Source organism: Physella acuta, unplaced genomic scaffold (genome assembly GCF_028476545.2).
Source record: "Physella acuta isolate Inbredline_101_S28 unplaced genomic scaffold, ASM2847654v3 ptg000519l, whole genome shotgun sequence".
NCBI lineage: Eukaryota > Metazoa > Mollusca > Gastropoda > Physidae > Physella > Physella acuta.
Genome location: NW_026732038.1, coordinates 587890 through 608800, shown reverse-complemented (window position 1 = coordinate 608800; position 20911 = coordinate 587890). Strand labels below are relative to the sequence as shown.

At 34.4% G+C, this 20911-nt stretch overlaps 1 protein-coding gene across 4 annotated transcripts; it reads left to right on the top strand.

Moving 5' to 3' along the window:
* The first annotated feature begins 593 nt into the window (after positions 1 to 593).
* On the top strand, positions 594 to 18018 carry LOC131945024 (fatty acyl-CoA reductase 1). 4 transcript variants are annotated; one of them, XM_059305985.1, is made up of 13 exons: positions 594 to 617; positions 9485 to 9898; positions 10073 to 10248; positions 11353 to 11425; positions 11592 to 11698; positions 11906 to 12083; positions 12394 to 12438; positions 12519 to 12637; positions 13212 to 13279; positions 13413 to 13494; positions 13755 to 13844; positions 13937 to 14194; positions 15096 to 18018. In XM_059305985.1, exons 2-13 carry the CDS (start codon positions 9686 to 9688, stop codon positions 15253 to 15255), a joined length of 1569 nt encoding a protein of 522 aa, XP_059161968.1. In that variant the 5' UTR covers positions 594 to 617; positions 9485 to 9685; the 3' UTR covers positions 15256 to 18018. The 4 variants fall into 4 exon arrangements, with proteins under 4 accessions (XP_059161968.1, XP_059161966.1, XP_059161967.1 ...); XM_059305983.1 differs by lacking the exon at positions 594 to 617 and adding an exon at positions 7570 to 7652; XM_059305984.1 differs by lacking the exon at positions 594 to 617 and adding an exon at positions 7971 to 8083.
* The last annotated feature ends 2893 nt before the right edge of the window (positions 18019 to 20911 follow it).

Genomic DNA, 20911 nt, shown 5'->3' with positions numbered 1-20911 from the left:
TAATCCCTGCCAGCCCAAACTTTAATCCGCCACAGGACAGAAACTCCAGCTAGAATCAAGGGATAGGGTTATCTTAGCGTTGTAATTAGTTGTAGCGTTAGGTTGATGTTTACATTTAATGTTACGAGTTGTGTTGTGATCACATGACCTCTCTTCCCATATCAAAACAGACCAGATTTAAAACAGGTATACACATACAAACAATCCTACTGTTCTCCGCATTAAATGTTTACCAAACCAGAGTTTCCTTACCACACAAATAAAAGGCTTAATCTTAGATTAAAGTTAGAAAACAATCTCTCAGTTCCCCACATCAAGCCAGAAACGTTTTCAAACACACAGACATATACAAAAAACTCTGCTATTGTTAACGATACTATGAGGCATCGTTTATTCACATAAAGCTCGCTCGTAACTCATTAAAAACATAACATGAATTTACATCACATGTACAGCAACACACATTTACACACACAATTACTGCGCACACACATGTACACTTAACAATGAGGAAGAAAAAACGTAACGAGACGGAAGAGACGCGGACCTGTGCAAACACTGAGCAGATCATTTCAAAGTGCAACAGTAGGTTGTCTTTCATTGTTTGCTAACAATAGGTAAATATCATGTGCTTGTTTCTAAAGGGCGTAGGTGAAGTTTTTTTTTTTTTAAATTTCTTTGGGGGGGGGAGGGTTTAACCTCCTCGAGAATATGTACACATAGGCAGATATATATATATATATATATATATATATATATATATATATATATATATATATATATATATATATATATATCCTGTCGAGTCTATTGTGTTTCTAAGTTCGAGTGAGTGGGTGGTTCTCAAAAGATGTTCGCGTGAATTAGGTAAAATAGACAAGACCGTAACAAATTATAACTTGAATAATAGACAGTTAGACATCATATTAATGCTTGTATAAAGTGCTTGTAAAGAGCTCAATCCTCAATCAGTTACAATCAGGATCTATAAGCTAAACATGCCAGAGCTTAGAAAGTCCCAGCTTTTGTGGACCCCCAAGTAAATTTTAAAAGACAGGAATATGTACTTTGGAAGTAAAGATAACAAACAAACATTTAAAAAAACTACACACTATTATCTTAGGACCCCATCAACTATAAATACTGTCTGGTACACAGCCGTGTATATTTGCAGTGGTGTAGTTCAGTACAAATAGCTAAGTAAACAAGAGGTGTGCGATGATTATGTTAAGGAGCCACTTGTCTAGGCAAACAAATAAGATAAAAATAATTACTTAAAATGACGTCACCGCTTCCTGGTTAGAAGGTCCATAAGATGAGGTGACACTATTCAAGTGAGGGCTTTAAACAGGGAACAAAAGGAAATCGTCACTAAACCGCACCCCGCACCTGCATGTGAGAAGTCCTTGACACTTTTGCTGCACGTGAGAAGTCCTTAACACTTTTGTAACAATGGGGGACACATGAGTGGGGAAGTCGTCTTTACATGACGTCATACTATTAGGGATCCACTGGTCGGTGAAGGGGTCTTGTGAGGATGTGCTTCACGTAAAAGTGACATAACCTATTTTTTGTACATTATAGGAAAAAAAAGAAAAGCATAGTTATTGTTACTAGGGGTGTTATTGTGACGTTATTTAAGATGAGTGGGTAATAATTTGAGACGACTTGTGACGATAGGATTCAGGGTGAAATCGTCTTAAATTGCGTGACGTCATTTGTGCAAAGCGTGGGTGAGGTGGACTGAGGTCCAGGGTCCCTGCTGCAGGGGTAGGTTCAGTTTGAGCCAGAGGCGTAGCGACCCCTCCCGGAACCCGGGGACAAACTTTCATTTTGTCGCCCATCCCCCATATATTTTTATATTTATAATTCAAAATAGCAGCTAAAATGAGCTTATTTTGGCGCCCCTGGGGTCGGCGCCCGGTGACATATGTAACCCCCCGTCTCTACGCCTCTGGTTTGAGCGAGGTCTCGGTGACCAACACCACTGAGACTATATTTTAAATCTGTTATAGCCTTAAAGACAATGTGGTGCTCACAAACTGCTTGTGCCCGACCAGCCTGCCCCTAGTCATAGGCGGATCTAGGAGGTGACTGGTCGGTAGGGCTCTCAAAACTTAGTAAATCTTTGATATATTTGTAATTTTTATATTTGTTATAAACATGTTTTGTTCTTAGTATTTAAAAATGTATATGAGATAGATTGGCAAACACTGACGAGGAGCCACATTGGTTGTTAACAGTCTTTATTTACAGCCATGAAGGAAGAGGAAGAGGAAGTACCATATACAAGGGACATCACTCAAGATAACAATATAAATATAATACTAATACAGAAGAGTGAGTTCCCTTGACCTCACAATTATCTCAATCTATTACATCCCTTTACCCTTAGAACACAATAACACATCTCTCAATAGAACAATTGATAGTATCCTAAAATCACCAATTATATTGTAACATGAACACTATGGTAGATTACATCCTTACAAACAATGCACAATATGCCACAACATAATCAAGATACGAAACAATGATGTCAAAGTCCTTTTGACCTTTAAAATCATAGGTCTAACTTATTTGGGACTTTGATTGTCCTGCTTGACCTTCTCAGTGGCTTTTGATTTGGTGACTCAAGATTCTGACCATCTGGATTCTCTATCTCAGGAGGTCTAGGATTTAAATCATTAACTCCAGAATTTACATTTTCTGACTCCAGACAACTTGGTTCACTCATATCAACAGAACTTGGTTGTGGAACAAACTGAGTTGGTGTGAACTGTTCAGATTTGGTGGGATTGGCAGATTCACACTTATTATCTGCACAAGTTATTTTTAACTGGTCTGCATGTCTACGGACAATAAGTCCATCATTTGTTTTTACTTTATAAGACACAGGTCCTGTACATTGAACAATTTGACCTGGTATCCATTTTTCCCTTCTCCCATAGTTTCTTAGATACACATTCTCATTAACACCAAATTCTCTTTCAATGAATGTTTGTCATGATTTACTTTTTGTGTATGTTGATGTTGGGAAACAGACCTTTGAACAGTTGGATGTAGTAGGTCAAGATGAGTTTTAATTTTCCTACCACATAGCAATTCACATGGTGCAACATCTGTTGTTATATGAGGAGTTGTGCGGTATTTGGCTAATAACCTGTTTACTCTTTCATTGTCATATTTAGCTTCTTCTGTTTGGTATTTACTTTTGATGTTACCCTTTTAGTTTCTTTTAGTTTCTGTAAGTGCTAATGATGTTAGCAAAGTTGTTTGATGATCACATTCCTTCTTACTAATGTATTCTCTTTAAAACATTTGAAATTGCCATATCACCATAATCATTTATTAAGTTACAAATACTTTGTTTAGGCAACTCTGACTGATAATGGACTGCATCTTCTCCATCTTTTAGATTATCTTCACAAAGGTTTTTATTTCTTATTTAATATGGCCTTAAGTCATCATTCACAGACTCTTCAGGCCAACCATTCTTACAGTACTCATATACTTTTATTAAGCACTCATCTTTTTGTGTTTCTCTTTTAATATCATTCACATCTATATTGGAGTTATCCATGATAGTGAAGAGAACAAATACATCTTCTGGTACATAGCTCAGGCTTTGGTTTTTTAAAGGTAATCTACTAAGACTATCTGCACTATTCTCAGATCCAGGTTTGTATTTCAATTCATAATTGTATGCAGTTAGTGTGATAGCCCATCTTTGAATTCTTGGTGAGGCATGCTCAGGTAGGGTTTTGTTTTCTCCAAATAAACCTAGCAATGGTTTATGATCTGTAAAGATGGTGAACTTCCTACCAAACAGAAACTTATGAAATTTCTTAACACCAAAAATGATGCCTAAGCCTTCCCTATCTAACTGAGAATAATTTTTCTCAGCCTGGTTCAAAGATCTACTGGCAAAAGCAATGGGTCTGTCACCCTTCTCATCCATGTGGGACAAGACTGCTCCTACACCATCTGGTGAAGCATCACATGTTAATATAAGTCTTTTCCCTGGGTCATAGTGAGTTAGTAAGGTGTCAGAAGACAAAGCCTCTTTTGCTGTATTAAAAGCAGTTTCTTGTTGTTTACCCCAGTGCCAAGTTGCATTTTTCTGTAGCAGCTTGTACAGTGGTGATAGTTTACCAGACAGATTCCCTATGAACTTTGCATAGTAATTTATCAAGCCCAAAAAAGCTCTTAGTTGTTGGGTATTTTCAGGTTTGGGTGCTTCTTTAATGGCTTTTGTTTTCTCAGGTTGAGGTCTGATGCCTTGTTTGCTCAATATATAACCAAGAAAACTAATTTCTGTCAACATGAATTGACATTTATCTTTGTTTATCTTTAAACCTTTTTCACCAACAATTTTCAATACTTTATCAAGTGTTTTAAGATGCTCAGTGTCATTCTTACCAGTCATGTACACATTGTCAAAGTACACACAAACATTTGGAATATCCTTAAAAATACTGTCCATGACAGCTTGGAAAATTCCAGGGCTAGATGATATGCCAAAACATAGTCTTTCATATTGGTAGAGTCCTTTATGTGTGTTTATTGTCGTATAGATTTTTGAATCTGGATGCAGTTCTAGTTGAGTGTAAGCATGACTAAAGTCTAATTCAGTGAATTTGTCTCCTCCTGCCAAATTCAAAGAAATTTCCTCAATGTTAGGTATAGGGTACCTATTTAGCTCTATTTGCTTATTCAGTGTAGTTTTATAATCTCCACAAATTCTTATAGAACCATCCTTCTTTAACACTGGCACAATGGGCGTTGCCCAATCGGAATAGTCTACCTTCTTTATGATGCCATTAGATTCCAATCTACTTAGCTCATTTTCAATTTTGTTCCTCATTGCATAAGGTGGAACTCTAGCTTTGCAGTATCTTGGATTTGTGTCTTTAATGCTTATCTTCACTGTTCTATCATTTAGTAAACCTGAATTGCCAAAAACACTTTTATTTTCAGATATTACTTTATCTAGTGAAGTAAGACTAGATTCTTTTCCATTGTTCAATGAACAAATACTCTCCCAATTTAACTTAAGATTACTTAACCAGTTCCTACCTAGTAATGGTGGTCCATTTCCTTCAACCACAAGAAGAGGAAGTTTAACACTTTGACCATTATAACTTACATGAACCATACACTCTCCTATTACCGGAACATTGTCACCAGTGTATGTTGTTAGACACTTGTGACACGGTTGTAGAGACACTGATCCTCCTGTGACAGCGTCAAAATCTTTCTTTGTTATGACTGTTAGAGATGCTCCAATGTCAAGTTGGAAGCTGATGCTCTTACCGTTGATATTAATTAGTACATTGATGGGAGCATGACTTATTGATTTCACAGAGAACAGGTTGAAATCCGGCTGCGAATCAGTTTGAGCATTTTTACAGGTAGAGTGGTTCATTGGTTGGGTTAGGTAGTCTTGGTGAGAGTTAACATAGTGCTGCCTTTGGTTGCGGTACTGTCTTGACTGGCTAGATTTAGCAACAGACGAAGACTTTGCAAAGCAGGCCTTGGCAATGTGACCTTGCTTACTGCACTTATAACAAGTTGCCAACTTGAACTTGCACCGATGAGATGCATGGGGACCTTTGCATCGATGACATTTTTGATAATTATTACTAGATTTAGATCTAGGCTTTAAACGTGCAGGCTGTTTAGCATAAGTTGAAATGCTCTGATGGGGTTGATGTTTATTGACTAACCTGCTGTTTACTGCATGGATCTCTGAAGGTGCTAGAGATCTCGCCGCATCGGATGACTGCTGGAATGAAGTTGCAAGTTGTATTGCTTTTTCTAATGTTAGATCTGACTCGAGCAGCAACTTTCTTTGAACATCAGGGCTGTTTACACCTGTCACAAACTTTTCACATAGTCTGTCAGACAGCGTATCGCCGAATTCACAAAATTTACTTAAATGACGTAAAGCAGCAACATATTCTGATATTGACTCGTTTGGTTGACGAGTCCTACCGTCAAATCTAGCTCTACATAGGAACTTTGATGGGGTAGGCGCATGGTGGTCTGTTAGCAATTTGCTCAGCTCGTTAAAGCTCTTGGTAGTTAGACTAGCTGGTGCGCATAAGTCCTTTAGTAGCCTAAATTGTTGAGGCCCTATAACTGTTAACAAAACAGCTCTCTTTTTGGCTTCTATCGTCACGTCGTTTGCTTCAAGGTAAAAGCTTAACCTATCTAGGTAATCTTGAATGATTTCATCATTCGAATCAAATTCTTTTATTTGGCCATACAGCGCCATTATTCTAGAAATACTTAGCTAATAAGCTCTAGCAAACCTCTTTTTTGCGTAAGTAGGTGCTCTTTCTAGTAGATTATTTATCCTCGCCGCCAATGAGATAGATTGGCAAACACTGACGAGGAGCCACATTGGTTGTTAACAGTCTTTATTTACAGCCATGACGGAAGAGGAAGAGGAAGTACCATATACAAGGGACATCACTCAAGATAACAATATAAATATAATACTAATACAGAAGAGTGAGTTCCCTTGACCTCACAATTATCTCAATCTATTACAGTATAACTATAAGGCTTTTTTGTATTGTGTAGCTCGGGCTTTTCTCAAGAGGGACATAGAGGCAAAGCCGTCCCCCCCCCCACTCCGTATACCAACCAAAATAAATCAGTTTCTTTCAGACATTTTTCCGAGGATGGGAAAAACTTAAAACTTTCGAGGGGGAGGGGCGCTTATTTGTTTGGGAACAGGCGGACACCATTTTTTTTTTAATTTAAATTATATTTGTTTTCTATTTTGTCGTGGTACCGTGAAGCTGCTTGTGGAGGGGGGGGGGGGGGGGTGGGGGAAAAGAAGAGATGCCTCAAAAGTAACCTCTCACCTTCGAAGCAAAGCTACTCCTCGTCCCCGAGCAAAATAGAAAAAATATATAATTTATATAGAAAATAGATATGCTCAACTTTTACCAGTTTCTGCCCCCCCCCCCCCCCCCCCGAAAATTATAGATGCCCTCCTCCCCTTCCATCCCCCCACCCCCACCCCCAGGAGAAAAAAGCAGTGTTTCTTTCCAGACTTTTTTCTCCGGGGGGGGGGGGGCACTTGAAATCTTCGGGGGGGGGGGGCGGTAAACTTTCTTCTGGAGGCGGACACTGTTAAAAGTATATATTTTCTATATAAATTATATAAATTTCATTTCGTTCGGGGGGGGGGGGGGGCGGTAAAAAATTTCCCGGGGGGGCTTCGCCCCCCCCCCGAAGAGATGCCTGGAAGAAACTCTGGAAAAAAGTCTGAAAGAAACTCTGCTTAACCAAGGCTGTACTAAGTTCTACGCCACAGTTTGTGAAAATCGGCCAGTATGACTTGTTATTTAAATCACTTCTTCTGAACAATTTGTGACGCAAATGTGTTCGAAACCTTTGAACCTGCACTAAATGGCCAAAATGTAGGCCTGTTAATATAGGCAGGTTATTATGTTAGCAAACCAGATAACATTGGCCTATCTTATTCTTAACCACCCCACCTAGAAGGTATTTGTTTAAATCGTGCTACGCAACGATAGAAGTGCCGCGAGTTCTATATTTATCTGCTTGGTTGTCTATACTTCAACGATTTCCACCGGCCGGCAAACATTAAGCATACGATCTTCATTAGGCAAGTACGTGACGTCATTTTAAAAAAATCGCTCAGCTCCATTTCTTTAAAATAAGTACGGTGATAAAATCGATAACTTAATCTGGACCCTACAGGGGCATAAATGTATAGAATATAGAATCTTGATCTAGATCTAGATATGTGGAGACGTAGATTATAATAAGTTTCCTTTTTCTGGCAACTGCGTTACTGTTACATTGGTAGAAGGGACTTGGTAAAACAGTATTTCACCGCGATGTCGCGCCTATAATAGTATAATATTAGTATAATAATTAATTTGATCTAGATTCTAGATAGATATCTAGATCTAGGTCTAGATTCTAGATTTAGATTCTAGAAAGTCTAATACTTATACTAATACTAATGATGATGCTCAGTGTCATTTTTACAGTCGAGTTATTGGAAAATGTATTTATTTAGTATTTAACTCTACAGGTCAGTAGACATTCTAGTTATCTAAAATAAGCCTTTAATTTACTAGTTAATCCCCATTTATTTATCTTGACAATAATTATAGTTCCATTCATAGATAATTATTAATGACTGAATGCGAATTTTATGAACGGTCTTTTACTTAACCGAACATTCACGGAAACTCAGCCAATCAATGTTCCGTCGTTGGCTACGCATGATTCACACACACCTTTTTTTCTGAGTCTAGGTCTAGTGGAATGAAAGACGAGTGCTAGGGACTAGGGCGAGGCTAACTAAAAATCATTCGTATGGAACTTATTTGATGGATTTACATTTCGACAAAAAGACGGTAGATCTAGATCTAGATCTAAGTTTGTGGCATTCGTTGTTGATTAAAATTAAACTGTTGTTAAGTAGTGTTAACTTAAGGAACAGTTAAAGCTTAAGTTAAGGCTTAGGCCTAATAATATTATTAATATTAATAATAATAATAAATTAATATTAATAATAATAATAAGGACTGTGGCATCAGATCTCTAGATTCTAGAGAGAAAGAGATCTAGAATTCTATATCTACATCTAGAAATCTAGATATAGATCTAGATCTAGATCTATTTCTAACTACTTAACTACTAGATCTACTACTAGATCTAACTGATCTAGACTAGATCTAGGTTTCTAGATCTAGATTCTAGATCTTAGATCTAGATTCTAATCTGGATCTAGTCTAGTCATAAGAGTATTGATTACTTTGTAACTATTGTTTGAGCTGGATGTGCCTTTATAAGCAAGAGTACTCTTACTATTATAAATTATATTGAGCCTATCAAGGCCTTATTTAAAAGTAAAATAAAAGTAAAGTTCCCTTTTCAGACCTAATGATCTTTTGGGCAGATGAAGCAGAGTTCACATGTTTATTAACCGAACCTTGGCATATGAAGGAGCACCTTTACTTTCTTCAATGCCTTTACTTTCCCTAAGATCTGAACTAAAGACTTCTTAGGGAGTAGTTGAGCTCTTGACCATGCCATCCACACTGTAAAATAAAATATTTTTAATTATAGGCTAGATAAAGTTTATTTACTAAATTAAATATTTCTTTAAATGAACTAAGACAGAAAAATGAAAGGATGTAAAAATTTGTTTTTTTTTGGGTGATTGGTGACTAAGAAATGCTATGTAAGGCTTTTAAATTAAAGGAGGAGACTTAAATTTATTTGCCTATTTGATAAGCTGAAGTTAATTGCAATAATCATATTCACATTTCTAAGAGTTGTCTAATTTGATTTACTTGGATGTTGGTATAATTAATATGTCAGTACACTGATGAATGCTTGCTATTGTTTTGAATGTAAAAGCTGTTCATTTATTTCAAAGTCGTTGGTGTTTTATTTAGATTTACGTGTTTCTTTTTTTTTCTAGGTAACATTTCTTAACATCTTATCAAGAACACAGCTAGCTGTTTAAGATTTGTGCTGCATTGAATTGAATCTTCAGAAAACAGAATATAGAATCATAATTTTTTAACATCTGTGGGATCAGTTGGATATTTTCAAAATTTAGCTTGACTATACCTGTCACCAGTTACTTCGCTATACCCACCGTCCAGTTCAAGCAACAATCATGGCAGAAGACATTTCTCAGCAAAGACCAAGTATCCCATCGTTTTACAGAAATAAATGCATCTTTGTCACAGGATTTACAGGGTTTATGGGCAAAGTTCTCTTAGAGAAGCTTTTGAGATCCTGCCCAGGCATAAAGAGATGTTACCTTCTAGTTCGACCTAAGAAAGGACAGACACCACAGGAAAGAATTGATAGCATAATAAATTCTAAGGTAATTTTTTATATTTGACATATATCCTACCAAAATTTTTATTACTCTTATTTGATTGTATTGTTATATACAATATTAAACCTTAACATTACAACAAATTATTTAGAGTGTAAATTTGTTTACATTTTATTTATAAAAAGCTAAAAGACAAATGTATGTTTATTTGATTTACAGTTGTATGACAAATTGAGAGCCAGTATGCCAGATTTAAAAGAACGTGTGGTAGCTGTCTGCGGGGACATTGTTGAGCCTAGACTAGGCTTGAGTATTGAAGATGAACAGAGCATCACAGCAGAGACCAACATAGTTTTCCATTCAGCCGCAACTGTTAAATTTGATGAAGAGTTAAAGTAAGGCAGCTCTTTGTTTGTTTAAAAGAAAACAAATTCATATTTAAATTCTATACATTTTATTTTAAGGTCTACATTGATATTGTTATAATACAGTTTTCATTTTATTTATATTCTGTCAAAAGACAGATTGATATCTATTTCCACCCATAAATTGCTCTCATACTTTTTATATTTGCCAGATATGCATTTTTTTAGTGTGATAAATTGATTATCACCATATCATTGCTTTCATGCTGTATTTAGTAAGTTCATCCATATTGCCTAGTCATTCTTTTATTCTTTATTCATTTTTGTCAGTTATATCCTTCAGGTTAAAATCTGTACATTGTGTTAATTAAAATTCACTTTTAAACCTTAATTTATATTTTTCAACTCAAATTCACAGTTAATAATCTAGTATACATTTGTCAACTATGCTTCACGGTCTATGCTATAATGCTACTGGAGTTTAGTTACTTCCTGTGTCTCATTAGTTATTTAAGTGCTGACATTTCACTGATACATAAATCAATTTTTTCTCTCTGTAAATATGATTCTGCTGATTTTCCCCAAGCCCAAGTTGTCCATCCACATTATTGATCAGCAGCATTCTATAGGGCTTTTGATGTTGTCATATGCCACTGTTGCCACCCAGAAGCATCAAAATGTTTATAAATTATTCATCTGTTTGCAGTAGGCCGTGGATTAGTTAGAGAAATCCATATGGCAATTTTGTTTCTCTTTAACTTCACATCTCCCTTGAGTCTGTACTGTATTAGTTACCTCATTGTATTTATTCACTTTAATTCATTAAAATATGTGGCTAGGTAACTGGGTGCATACTACACATCTTTATAGACGTACTGTTTTTAAAGTTTTTCACTAGACTACAATTTTAATCTTTAACACAATTCTTTAAATTATTTTTCTAGATGAAGGTATATTTTATTGTTTCTCCCTGATTATATTACTAAATGAACAGGATCCAGTGGCTGATTGTCCTGCAATTAAAGTTGTCTAGAATTACCATTTCTTTTTATGTTTTCTACTCAAAATGTTGTGACCCATTCTGAATTGAAGTGTCACTGCTCTTGTTCTAATTTCTCTAATAATGCCTTTTAGGTTGTCTGTTCAAATGAATGTGCTTGGTGTTAGGAGAATAGTTGAGTTGGCTCGCAAGATGAAGAATTTAGAGGCAAGTCTCATTTATAGCATGTGCTATACATTTTATAATTTGAGTATATTAATTATTACTGCATATCAGCATGGCTGACTGAGTTAACTTTTTAATTCAATTTCCCACAAAATAATGTTTTTTTAAAGGTACAGACATGTAAAGATATTTATTAATACATCCACAGGCTCTCATCCATGTATCTACGGCCTATGCTAACTGTGACAAGGAATCTGTGAAAGAAATTGTGTATGACCCACCACTTCACCCAAATAAAATTATTGATGCCATGGAGTATGTTCTGTTTATTTCTACACCTAATACAACATATTTTGATAAACAAAGTATACTTAAACACCAGTCAAACTTGTGTTTATCACTGAATAATTTTTCCTGTATATAGTTTGCATCAATTGCAGGAATAAAACTTAATTTATTTTTTAGTGCTTATTATTGTACTATAAAAGATATTAATTTTGCATTTTTTTCCCTTTTTGTCAGATGGATGGACAAAGATGCCATTCAAGCCTTGACAAGCAAGCTGATTGGCTCCAGACCAAACACCTACACATACACCAAAGCTATGGCAGAGTTCCTGCTGGTTGAAGAGGGAGCTGGTCTCCCTGTTGCTATTGTTCGACCGTCTATAGTGGGGGCCTCTTGGGAGGAGCCAATGCCTGTAAGTAAAGTTCCCTTTCAAACCTAATAGTCCATGAGGAAGTGAAGTTCACCTGTTTTTGTGACCTTGTCATGTGAAGGGATAGTGTGGTTAGCAATATGCCCACCTGCCTTTGTTTACTATCAGACCTGGGTGGACTCATTGACATTCTACTGACTTGAACCCAGATTTGAACTCTAGACTTTCGGGTTAGCAGTTGTATGTTCTACTATCGACCACGCTGGCCACCTAAGTTACAGAGTATTGCGCATTAAAACTACTTCGCTTTTTGTTGCTTGCTTTTAAATGTTTCAATTATTTTAATCAACAGGGTTGGGTGGACAATTTGAATGGACCAACTGGATTGCTAGCAGCAGTAAGTCAACGTTCTATCATTTCAGTTTTTAAAATTTTACATACATGGTGTATATTATGTTTTCTTAACTGACCTGACAGGTTGGTAAAGGATTGCTCTTCGTAATGCATGGCGATGTGTACTGCACTGCAGACATGATACCTGTGGACACAGCAACCAATGCTATGATTGCAGCTGCATGGTATACAGCTGTTGAAAGGTGAGTTAACACATTAAGTAGGCAGTGCTTAACCATTAGTGACCCGTCCATTCTGTCTAAAACCACGCTTGAATTCCCAATGTAAGAAGAATAACTCTGTGACAAGGGAACCCTTTCATAAAATATTTATTTCCATATTTAATAAAAAATAAAAAATAAATGCTTTTCTAATGTTGAAATTAAATCTGACTTTCTAACACTAGTAAATAACTCTTTATACATTCAATAAATGTACACTACAAAAATTTAAAATATCAGAGAAAATCTAAAATGGGTTGTTTGTAGGCAACTTTAATTTTTATATTATAATTAATAATTATAAAGTAACTAAAAAAACAAAGGATATGTTACACATTTTGGGATTGAATTTGGCAAAGAGCTAAAGGATTCTGAAACTATTCTACTTCCTGTAAAATTAGGATTTGGTGGCCAAATTTGTATTTTTTCTATGCTAATTATGTTTGGGTAACACCATTAATTAATGATTAAACTGAGTAAAATATACTACTATTGTATTGTTCATTTAATATATTTTTTACATTTCTATTTATATTTCTAACAACTTTTTTTCTAGGCCTAAAGATGTTCTTGTCTATAACTGTACAAGTGGTCAGATCAACAGGTTAACATGGGGTGCCATGGGTAAGTTCAGTTGTAGTACTGTTAGAAATATACATGTTGTACTTATTGTTATGTCTTTGTTAGGAAAGGTTTTTTGTTGCTGTGTACTGGTAAATACACAGGGCTTAAACTTTTCAATATTCTCTCATTTTAGCATGTTGTATAAGAGAAAATTTCATCATCAATCCCTGCCACAATATTGCTAGAGTGCCGAAGCCAAGATTCACCCCTAGCATGTAAGTTTGAATTGTTTAGCACTTGGGTTGTATCTAGAACTTTTTGAATAACTTGTTAACATACCTGTTCATATTGTAGTTTTCCTAGCATAAGTACCTTATCTTTAAATTGGATTCTAGCTGATAAAACCTACATGAGTTATATAAGAATCTTTTTGTTATTTGGTAGAATTTAAGCTTCAAAATGAATAAACTTATTACATTGTCATGGTAAAAATATTTACATAACTTTAGAACAGGTGTTTTTTTTTTTTGTCCAGGTTTTGGCGTGATACAATGTGGTTCTTTGACCAGCTAATTCCAGCCTACATCATGGACTTTTATCTCAGGATCACCGGCAAAAGACCAATGTAAGTACAAGCTTTAAAGATTTAACACATGCCATACTGAACAATCTGAACATTAACTTTGAAATTGATTTTCGTGTTTTAATCCTTTCCAGGTTTGTTAAAATTCAAGACAGGTTGTCCAAAGCAGTGACAACGCTAGAGTTTTTCACATCAAATGAATGGCACTTTCACAATGATAATATTTTTATGTTGCTTGGGAAGATGACAGAAGAAGACAAGCGGACATTTTGTTTTGATCCTCGAAGTATTGACTGGAAAAAGTACATGCTCAACTACTGCCTAGGCGTCAAACAGTTTGTTTTGAAAGAAGATATATCAGAGTTACCCAGAGCTAGAATAGCTCTTCAGAGGTGAGTTCTTGTACATCACCAATTAAATATACTTATATTTGTTGTGGTTAAGAGTATATTGTATATAATTTATTGTATATCCAATTTTGGCAAATATACATACATCACTATTTACCATCAAGACCAAGTGATAAATGAGCCTGCTTTGAGGTTGTGTAGATATCATAAGTCCCATAAGTGGAAATTTATTAAATTTCCCCCCCCCCCCCCCCCCCCCTCCTATGCTATATTTTGTACAGATTATACAAGAAGGCTTATTAGCTCTATATACTATTAATCAGAATGTTTAAAATGCAAGTTCAAACTGGTGATGTTTGGAATTTTAACAATCTCATTATCTGGGGGTGCCAATTTACATTAGCTGAGGCATTTACATTTAAACTTTTAATGTGCATTTTAAATATGTACATATTTCAGATCAGAATGACCCATGACATTTCTAAACTTTGGAAAATGATAAAATAAAAATGCTTAAAATGGTTTAGTTTAAAGAAAGTAATTAGATTTTGAGTTAGATTGATACAGTAATACTCAGAAAATGTGTCTGGCAAGCTGTTTCATCAGGTCTATGTAACATCTTGCTCAACAGTTTCACACTGAGCAGCTGAGTCATAGCCAACCTGGTATCACATGCCACTTGCGTTTTAGTTGCATCACTGAGTATTTAGATCATTTAGAGCTACAAGAAAATTGCGTTTAAAATGTTTTTAACTGCTGAGACTCACCTTTACTACTGTCTTTCTTTGTGGATGCTTTAGTAGTGTCCTTATGCGTGTTATGTTACTTAAAACCAAAACTTTTAACATTTTAACCAACATTTGATACTAATACTTGGAAACGGGTAGCTGTAAAAAATCTTCTAGATGAGTGTCTCTTAATTTGCTAAAATTTTAATCTCTAGGTTACAGCGCATACAGAGCTTGTTGAAAGTTGTAGCCTGTGTGTTGGTCTGGAGGCTGCTGGTGAAGAGAGTACCAGTTTTTCATTCACTTTGGAATCTTTTGTTAGGCTGGGTCCAGGTTTTGTTCATGAAGGTTCCACGTTTAGCCCGATCATCTTAGCGTACTTGAATGGTCCAGTCTGCTTGTGAATGTCGCAAACTATATAACAAAAAAAATAATAAAACCACCCCTTTTACACGTTTTGGGTAAATAGCATTCATGTTCTTTTGAACAACTTATACTTTGATCAATATTTAAACAATACAAGCCAACCAACCTAAGGTATGTAAGTCACTTTATTTATCTCCCAACTAAGTTCTGTATAAGTCAATTAATTTTGTAACCCTAGCAGGCAAACAGTGGTCTCAAACAGCTAATTACCTTTTGTAATGTTTGCTGGATTATTAAACATCAATCGTCTTCACCTGCTCTTTGTATATGATTTATGTTGACACTTTTCTGGTGCTTTCAATTCTTTTTATAATTATAATTTAAAAACATTCTGCTTTTATAAGTAACTTCTGCATAAAATTTCTTATAAAATTCAAAAAGTCATTTTTAAAAAGGTTAATAATTTTATACAGTCATACTTTAAAGCAAATTTTTACCAGTTTATATATACTGTTTGTTCAGTTATGCTGAATGTTTTTTTTTTAAATTTATGTACTACAAGTTATGTTACTTTTTAAAAGGAAGATTGAACAAACTCCTGATTTGTAAAAAACATAATTTTCTTGTTTTACCTACAGATTGTATGTAATTAAATGAAAGGGAATACTTTATAAAACACTAAGTCATATACAAGTGTTGTCACTTCAGGGAGAAGTTTTTACTGAGTTGTGATCTTTTATACTCTTGCTTTGTTTTACGTAATAGTTTGACAGTACACAATTTTCTTGGTTCATGGGTATTCCTCTCATTTTCTTGAACCTCTCAAACATGCACGCTAATTTTTTAAAGTTGAAAACATGTGTAAAAATAATTTCATAGTTTTATTTAATTTTGTTTGCTGTACAGGATACCGCTCTGTTTGTAAATAATTACAGGTAAACTCTACTTCACTTGCCCACTGGACCATCAGGTTCAAAAAAGGGAACATGTACGTTATATTTGTGAAGTATAACAAGTCTCCATGCAAATGCATGTTGTTTAGTGAATAGGTTATTTACATTCTCACATTAAAAATTGTAATCGCCAGGTCTACTTGTGGCAATAAGCTCTGGCATGCGGCCACAAACTACTCTATGATGACAGCAAGTCTGCCTTATTTATTGTCAATGAGAATGGGAGCTAGTGTTTTACTTAGGGACTTGTGGCCTCATGTCAGAGATTATAATTTAAATTAGTTTGTGGCACTTGGTTGAAACATTTACCACTTAATGTTAGCGAAAGTTAGTTTTATTTAGAAATTATTATATGCAGTATGGCTCAAGTTAATTTTAGCTTAATCTTTAGAATTTGAGCCATATATAATGAAAGTTGAGATGCATGAAATACGTATTCTGTTACACATTGCTTTGTAATAAGTCAGTGTATATTAGTAGTTCTTATTTCTGTTGAAATATTTGTTTTTATTAATGAATAGTGATCACACATATTAACAATCAAAATTACTCCGTGGTTGCCATTAGTTTATACTCAGTTATCTCAACACATTTCTTGCAATGCAATATGTATGTTTAAAACAAATGTACAGCCCAGTATTGAATTTTTTTTCTTGATCACTGTACAAACTCTTGTTTGTTATTTATATAACACATGGCTGATTGCTGTAAATTTGGCACTGAGAAAGGTTTTTTTATATCAGGGAATAGCTTGATGCAGTCTAGTCTGCAGTCAATTTAAATGTAATATTTTCTGATGCAGCTTGTTTATTTTTGTTATTTGTTACATCCTGCAATTTTTAGTAGATTGTAAGAATTAAAAACAAATTCCTGCTCCAAAGTTGCACCAAACTATTAAATATCTAATGTATGGTGCATAATGTTTTTATTGCCTTACTAGATAATACAAAGCTCATATACATACTAGTGTATGTGAAGTTCTAAGAATTATAGTCATAATACAGGTGATACTTTATTTGACTTTTTCAGTGTGTCAGCTTTACAGCATTGAACTAATGACAAATCTTGTTAGTCAAATTTTGTTTTGCTTACCACTTTTTACCATAACCTTCTAGGGTATTTAATGATTGTCATACTTAGTTACCTCCCTGTCATAATGTTATTTCACTTTTGTATAATAAAAATGTAATAGCATCATTTTATAATTTTACATAATTGGATGGAATAAATGTAAAGCAACTATTTATGGCAAGTGCTAACCTGTGGATCAGATACTTTTTTGTTTTTATTGTTAACTTGTGTTATTGAATAACTACTGCTTTAATTTTGTATGCTGACTCAACAATTTCTGGTTTCATTGACACAGAAGTATTAGCTGCCATACATGATACAGCTTTTATGTTATATTTTAGCTGATGTTGAGATTTTTTTTAATTTCTCATTTTGATCAAAATGTATTTTGAAAATTTTAAGTGAATTTTTTTTCTATTTATTTTCTGTTTTAATATTTTAAACACATTTTTTAAGGACACACTTGTACATTGCTGCTATAAGATAAATTGACGAGCAACTTTGGGTGTGTTGTTAATTAGTTGACACACATTTCTGTTGCTTAAAGTTTAACAAACTTCCTCTAGAGTTGTTCTAGCTGACCACAACATTAGTTAAGGAATGTCTGGGATGACCTATCTATCTGATGTTTTTCTTTTTCTTATATTCTAGAACCCCTGACCCTGGAGATTCTTAAGCCCTTTGTTCTTGTGCCCATTACACAAGGCTTAACCACACAACTCATTATGCAATAAAGTGCTTGATCAACCTGGATGGTTTTTAATTTGTTCAAACTGGATGCTTTTTAAAAAATATTTCAGAACATTGTATAGGGTATTAATCAGTTCATTAAATGAAATAAATTTAATGATTATATCCTGGACCCAGGATGTTATAGTCCACACAGCTCTAGGAAGGTGAACATAGCTGGGCACATAATGCATTCAAATCTGCCCTCTTTATCTGGTCCAATACAGGTTTAGATAATAAAAAAAATTTGGTTTAAGAATACTTTTTTCTTGATAGTGGTCATCCTTAAATGATGTCATGCTTTTTTTGGGATGATTTTTACCTACCCCCCTCTAATTGTAACAACCCACCTCAAAATTGCTTTATTTTTTTAAACTTAGATTTCTTTCTCAAATATTTACTGAGCTCAGGCAACATTAGGTACATTCATTTATGTATCAAAATATACTACAAAAAACAACTGCCCCAAACTTAAAAAGTCCAATATCACTGTGAAAATTCAGTTTCTAACCTAACCTATTAAAATTTAAAATGCAGAAGAGTGTCCTCACACTTTCTGAAGCCCTCTCTTACGGAGTGTGACTTTGAGGGTGACTCCTTAGTTAAATGACAGCTTGTTAAATAACTAATGTTTAAATGTTTGTGTTGAGAACTCAATATATTTATAAATTTTCTACAGCTAGTCTGTTATGATAAAGACAAGCTCTGTATTTTTAATTAATTATTACAAAGTTAATAATATATTAAAATCCAATTTTAAGTCATAATATTAATCATATCATATTATTAAAGAGTTATTGCAAATATTCATTTAACAGGTTAGATTTACATTGCATCACTGTGTTTTAGCTTGTTTTATCCATAGCATAGCTTTTTCTTTAGTCAATTGCTTGGGGCTTTTTTAAGGTAATAGATGTGAAGTTTATCAAAAGATATAAAAATGTGTGATTGGTAAATGCAACCTTCAGAAGAATATGATTTACTAGGCTTCTCTGGCTTAGCTGAAGTATGGAGGATAACTAAAACTAAAAGATACATGTCACTTTTATCCCTTTCATTAAAGTTAAATAATTTATGTGACTTGATAAATCTGTTAATGCACATGAAAAGGGGACCCAGTATTGCAAAATGTTCTACACAGTTTTTAAACTAAGGTCTTACACAGCTAGTGTTAGCTATATGTCCTACACAACTAGTGTTAAACATACACAGATAGTGTATTATAGACCAATGTTCTCACACTATATAGCTTGTGTTTAGACTGCCTACACAATAAAAAGATGTTCAGTTTGGTATAACCGGCCAAGATGCTTGTGTGTCCGTATAGCAATATATATATATATATATATATACATAAATAAATATATATAAATATCAAATTTAGTTAAGTCACAAAGAATATTTTAAGTCATGGTTTCACAGACTGCTGACACATTTGCATCAATATTTCCAACCTGTGTCCTCTACTGTCACTGTCTCAGTACATCTCTAAAACATTTTATCCAAGTTTTTTTTAACTTTGTAACATTGCCTTTATGGCAGATATACTTTGTAAAAAAATGTCCTCAGCTTCTCCCATTTAAAATAAATCTGACCAAATTGTTCTGGTGTATTTGTAAATCTTTACAAATTTACATTGCTTGTAGCAGAATGTCAAAAAAGTTGCTCTTTTGGAAATCATTTTATCCTTGTTTTTTTTTTGTCTACTTTTTTTTTTATTAAAAGCACTTAAGCTACCATTTTTGAAAGTTGTATATGTAAATTATGCAGGAAGAAAGTGTAGACAACTTGAAATTATTACAGGAAAAAGTCTTCGAGTTTTTCTTCTCTGTGATAATGCAGTCAAGATCTTCAGAATAATTTTTTTTTGTATGAATTAAACAAAGTCAAAATATATTCTTTGTTTTATTTTTTTCTCACACAATTGCTTTATACCTTGGTCTTTTAAAAAGATGTATGTGTAAATTAAAACTTAACTGTATCAAGTCTCAGGTCGACTTACTTAGATAGATTTATTTAGTATTTTAATGTATGTTGGAGACTGAGAGCTGAATGTGTGTCATGGTGAGGACTAAATTTTTCCAACATTAGGTTAGCTGGTTAATATGGATTAAAGTCTCCACTAATCAAAAGCTGTGAGGCATTAGCAGAAAGATCATTTTTGTATGTTAGGGTTTTGATTAAATTTGAGCCTGTTAACATGGTATATCTTGCCTGTTAACTTGTGTGATGATCTTTTTATAAATTCGGGCACACAAAATGAGTCAAGGTTTCAAAGTTATTTCCCTTTTCTGCTGGGGGGGGGGGGGGGCAATTCTCTTCTTCGCTTACTTCCCTTCACACTGAAATTAGAGTGAGATAGAATTTTCTGTTAAAAAACAAAACTTGAAATTTACGAACCCAATCTGAAAACAATAAGTTGACGTAGGGTAAGCGAGTCTGCAGCATGAGATAGAATATAGTAGGCCTATGTCCTATAGAGGACAAAAAAGGACTTAAACACTCAGTTGGTTACAGCTTCCCGTGGCATCATGTTGCTGTCGTCTGCCGTTCTTAAGTTTATCAAGTTCAAAAAGTTCACCCGTACTTGTATGGTGTATCGCAATTTATTTTACATTATGGCCACGTTGACGTCAAAGAATACCAAACAAGGGGCAGCTACTCTAGTCAAATGTAACAGCCCATGCTTTACATCAAATGGTACCGAGAACACCTGGACAGCAAATCTACAACACAAAAATCACGTGATTGCACATTACACAGATGGCCAATAACACAATGCAAATAACTTCAAACAGATGTAGCAGGAATACTACTTTCAACTATTTTTGTTTATCGAATAGAAGTGAAAACTAAGCACATGCATTCAACATCTACAACAGCCAATCAAAGTACTAAAACTCAAAATCAGT

What these genes read in the sequence shown, in the direction of transcription:
- LOC131945024 (XM_059305985.1), top strand. Translation starts at nt 9,686, where the DNA reads ATGGCAGAAGACATTTCTCAGCAAAGACCAAGTATCCCATCGTTTTAC. An exon ending in ATAGCATAATAAATTCTAAG is followed by an intron (nt 9,899 to 10,072) that starts GTAATTTTTTAT and finishes TTTGATTTACAG; the next exon opens with TTGTATGACAAATTGAGAGC. An exon ending in TGGTATACAGCTGTTGAAAG is followed by an intron (nt 12,638 to 13,211) that starts GTGAGTTAACAC and finishes CTTTTTTTCTAG; the next exon opens with GCCTAAAGATGTTCTTGTCT.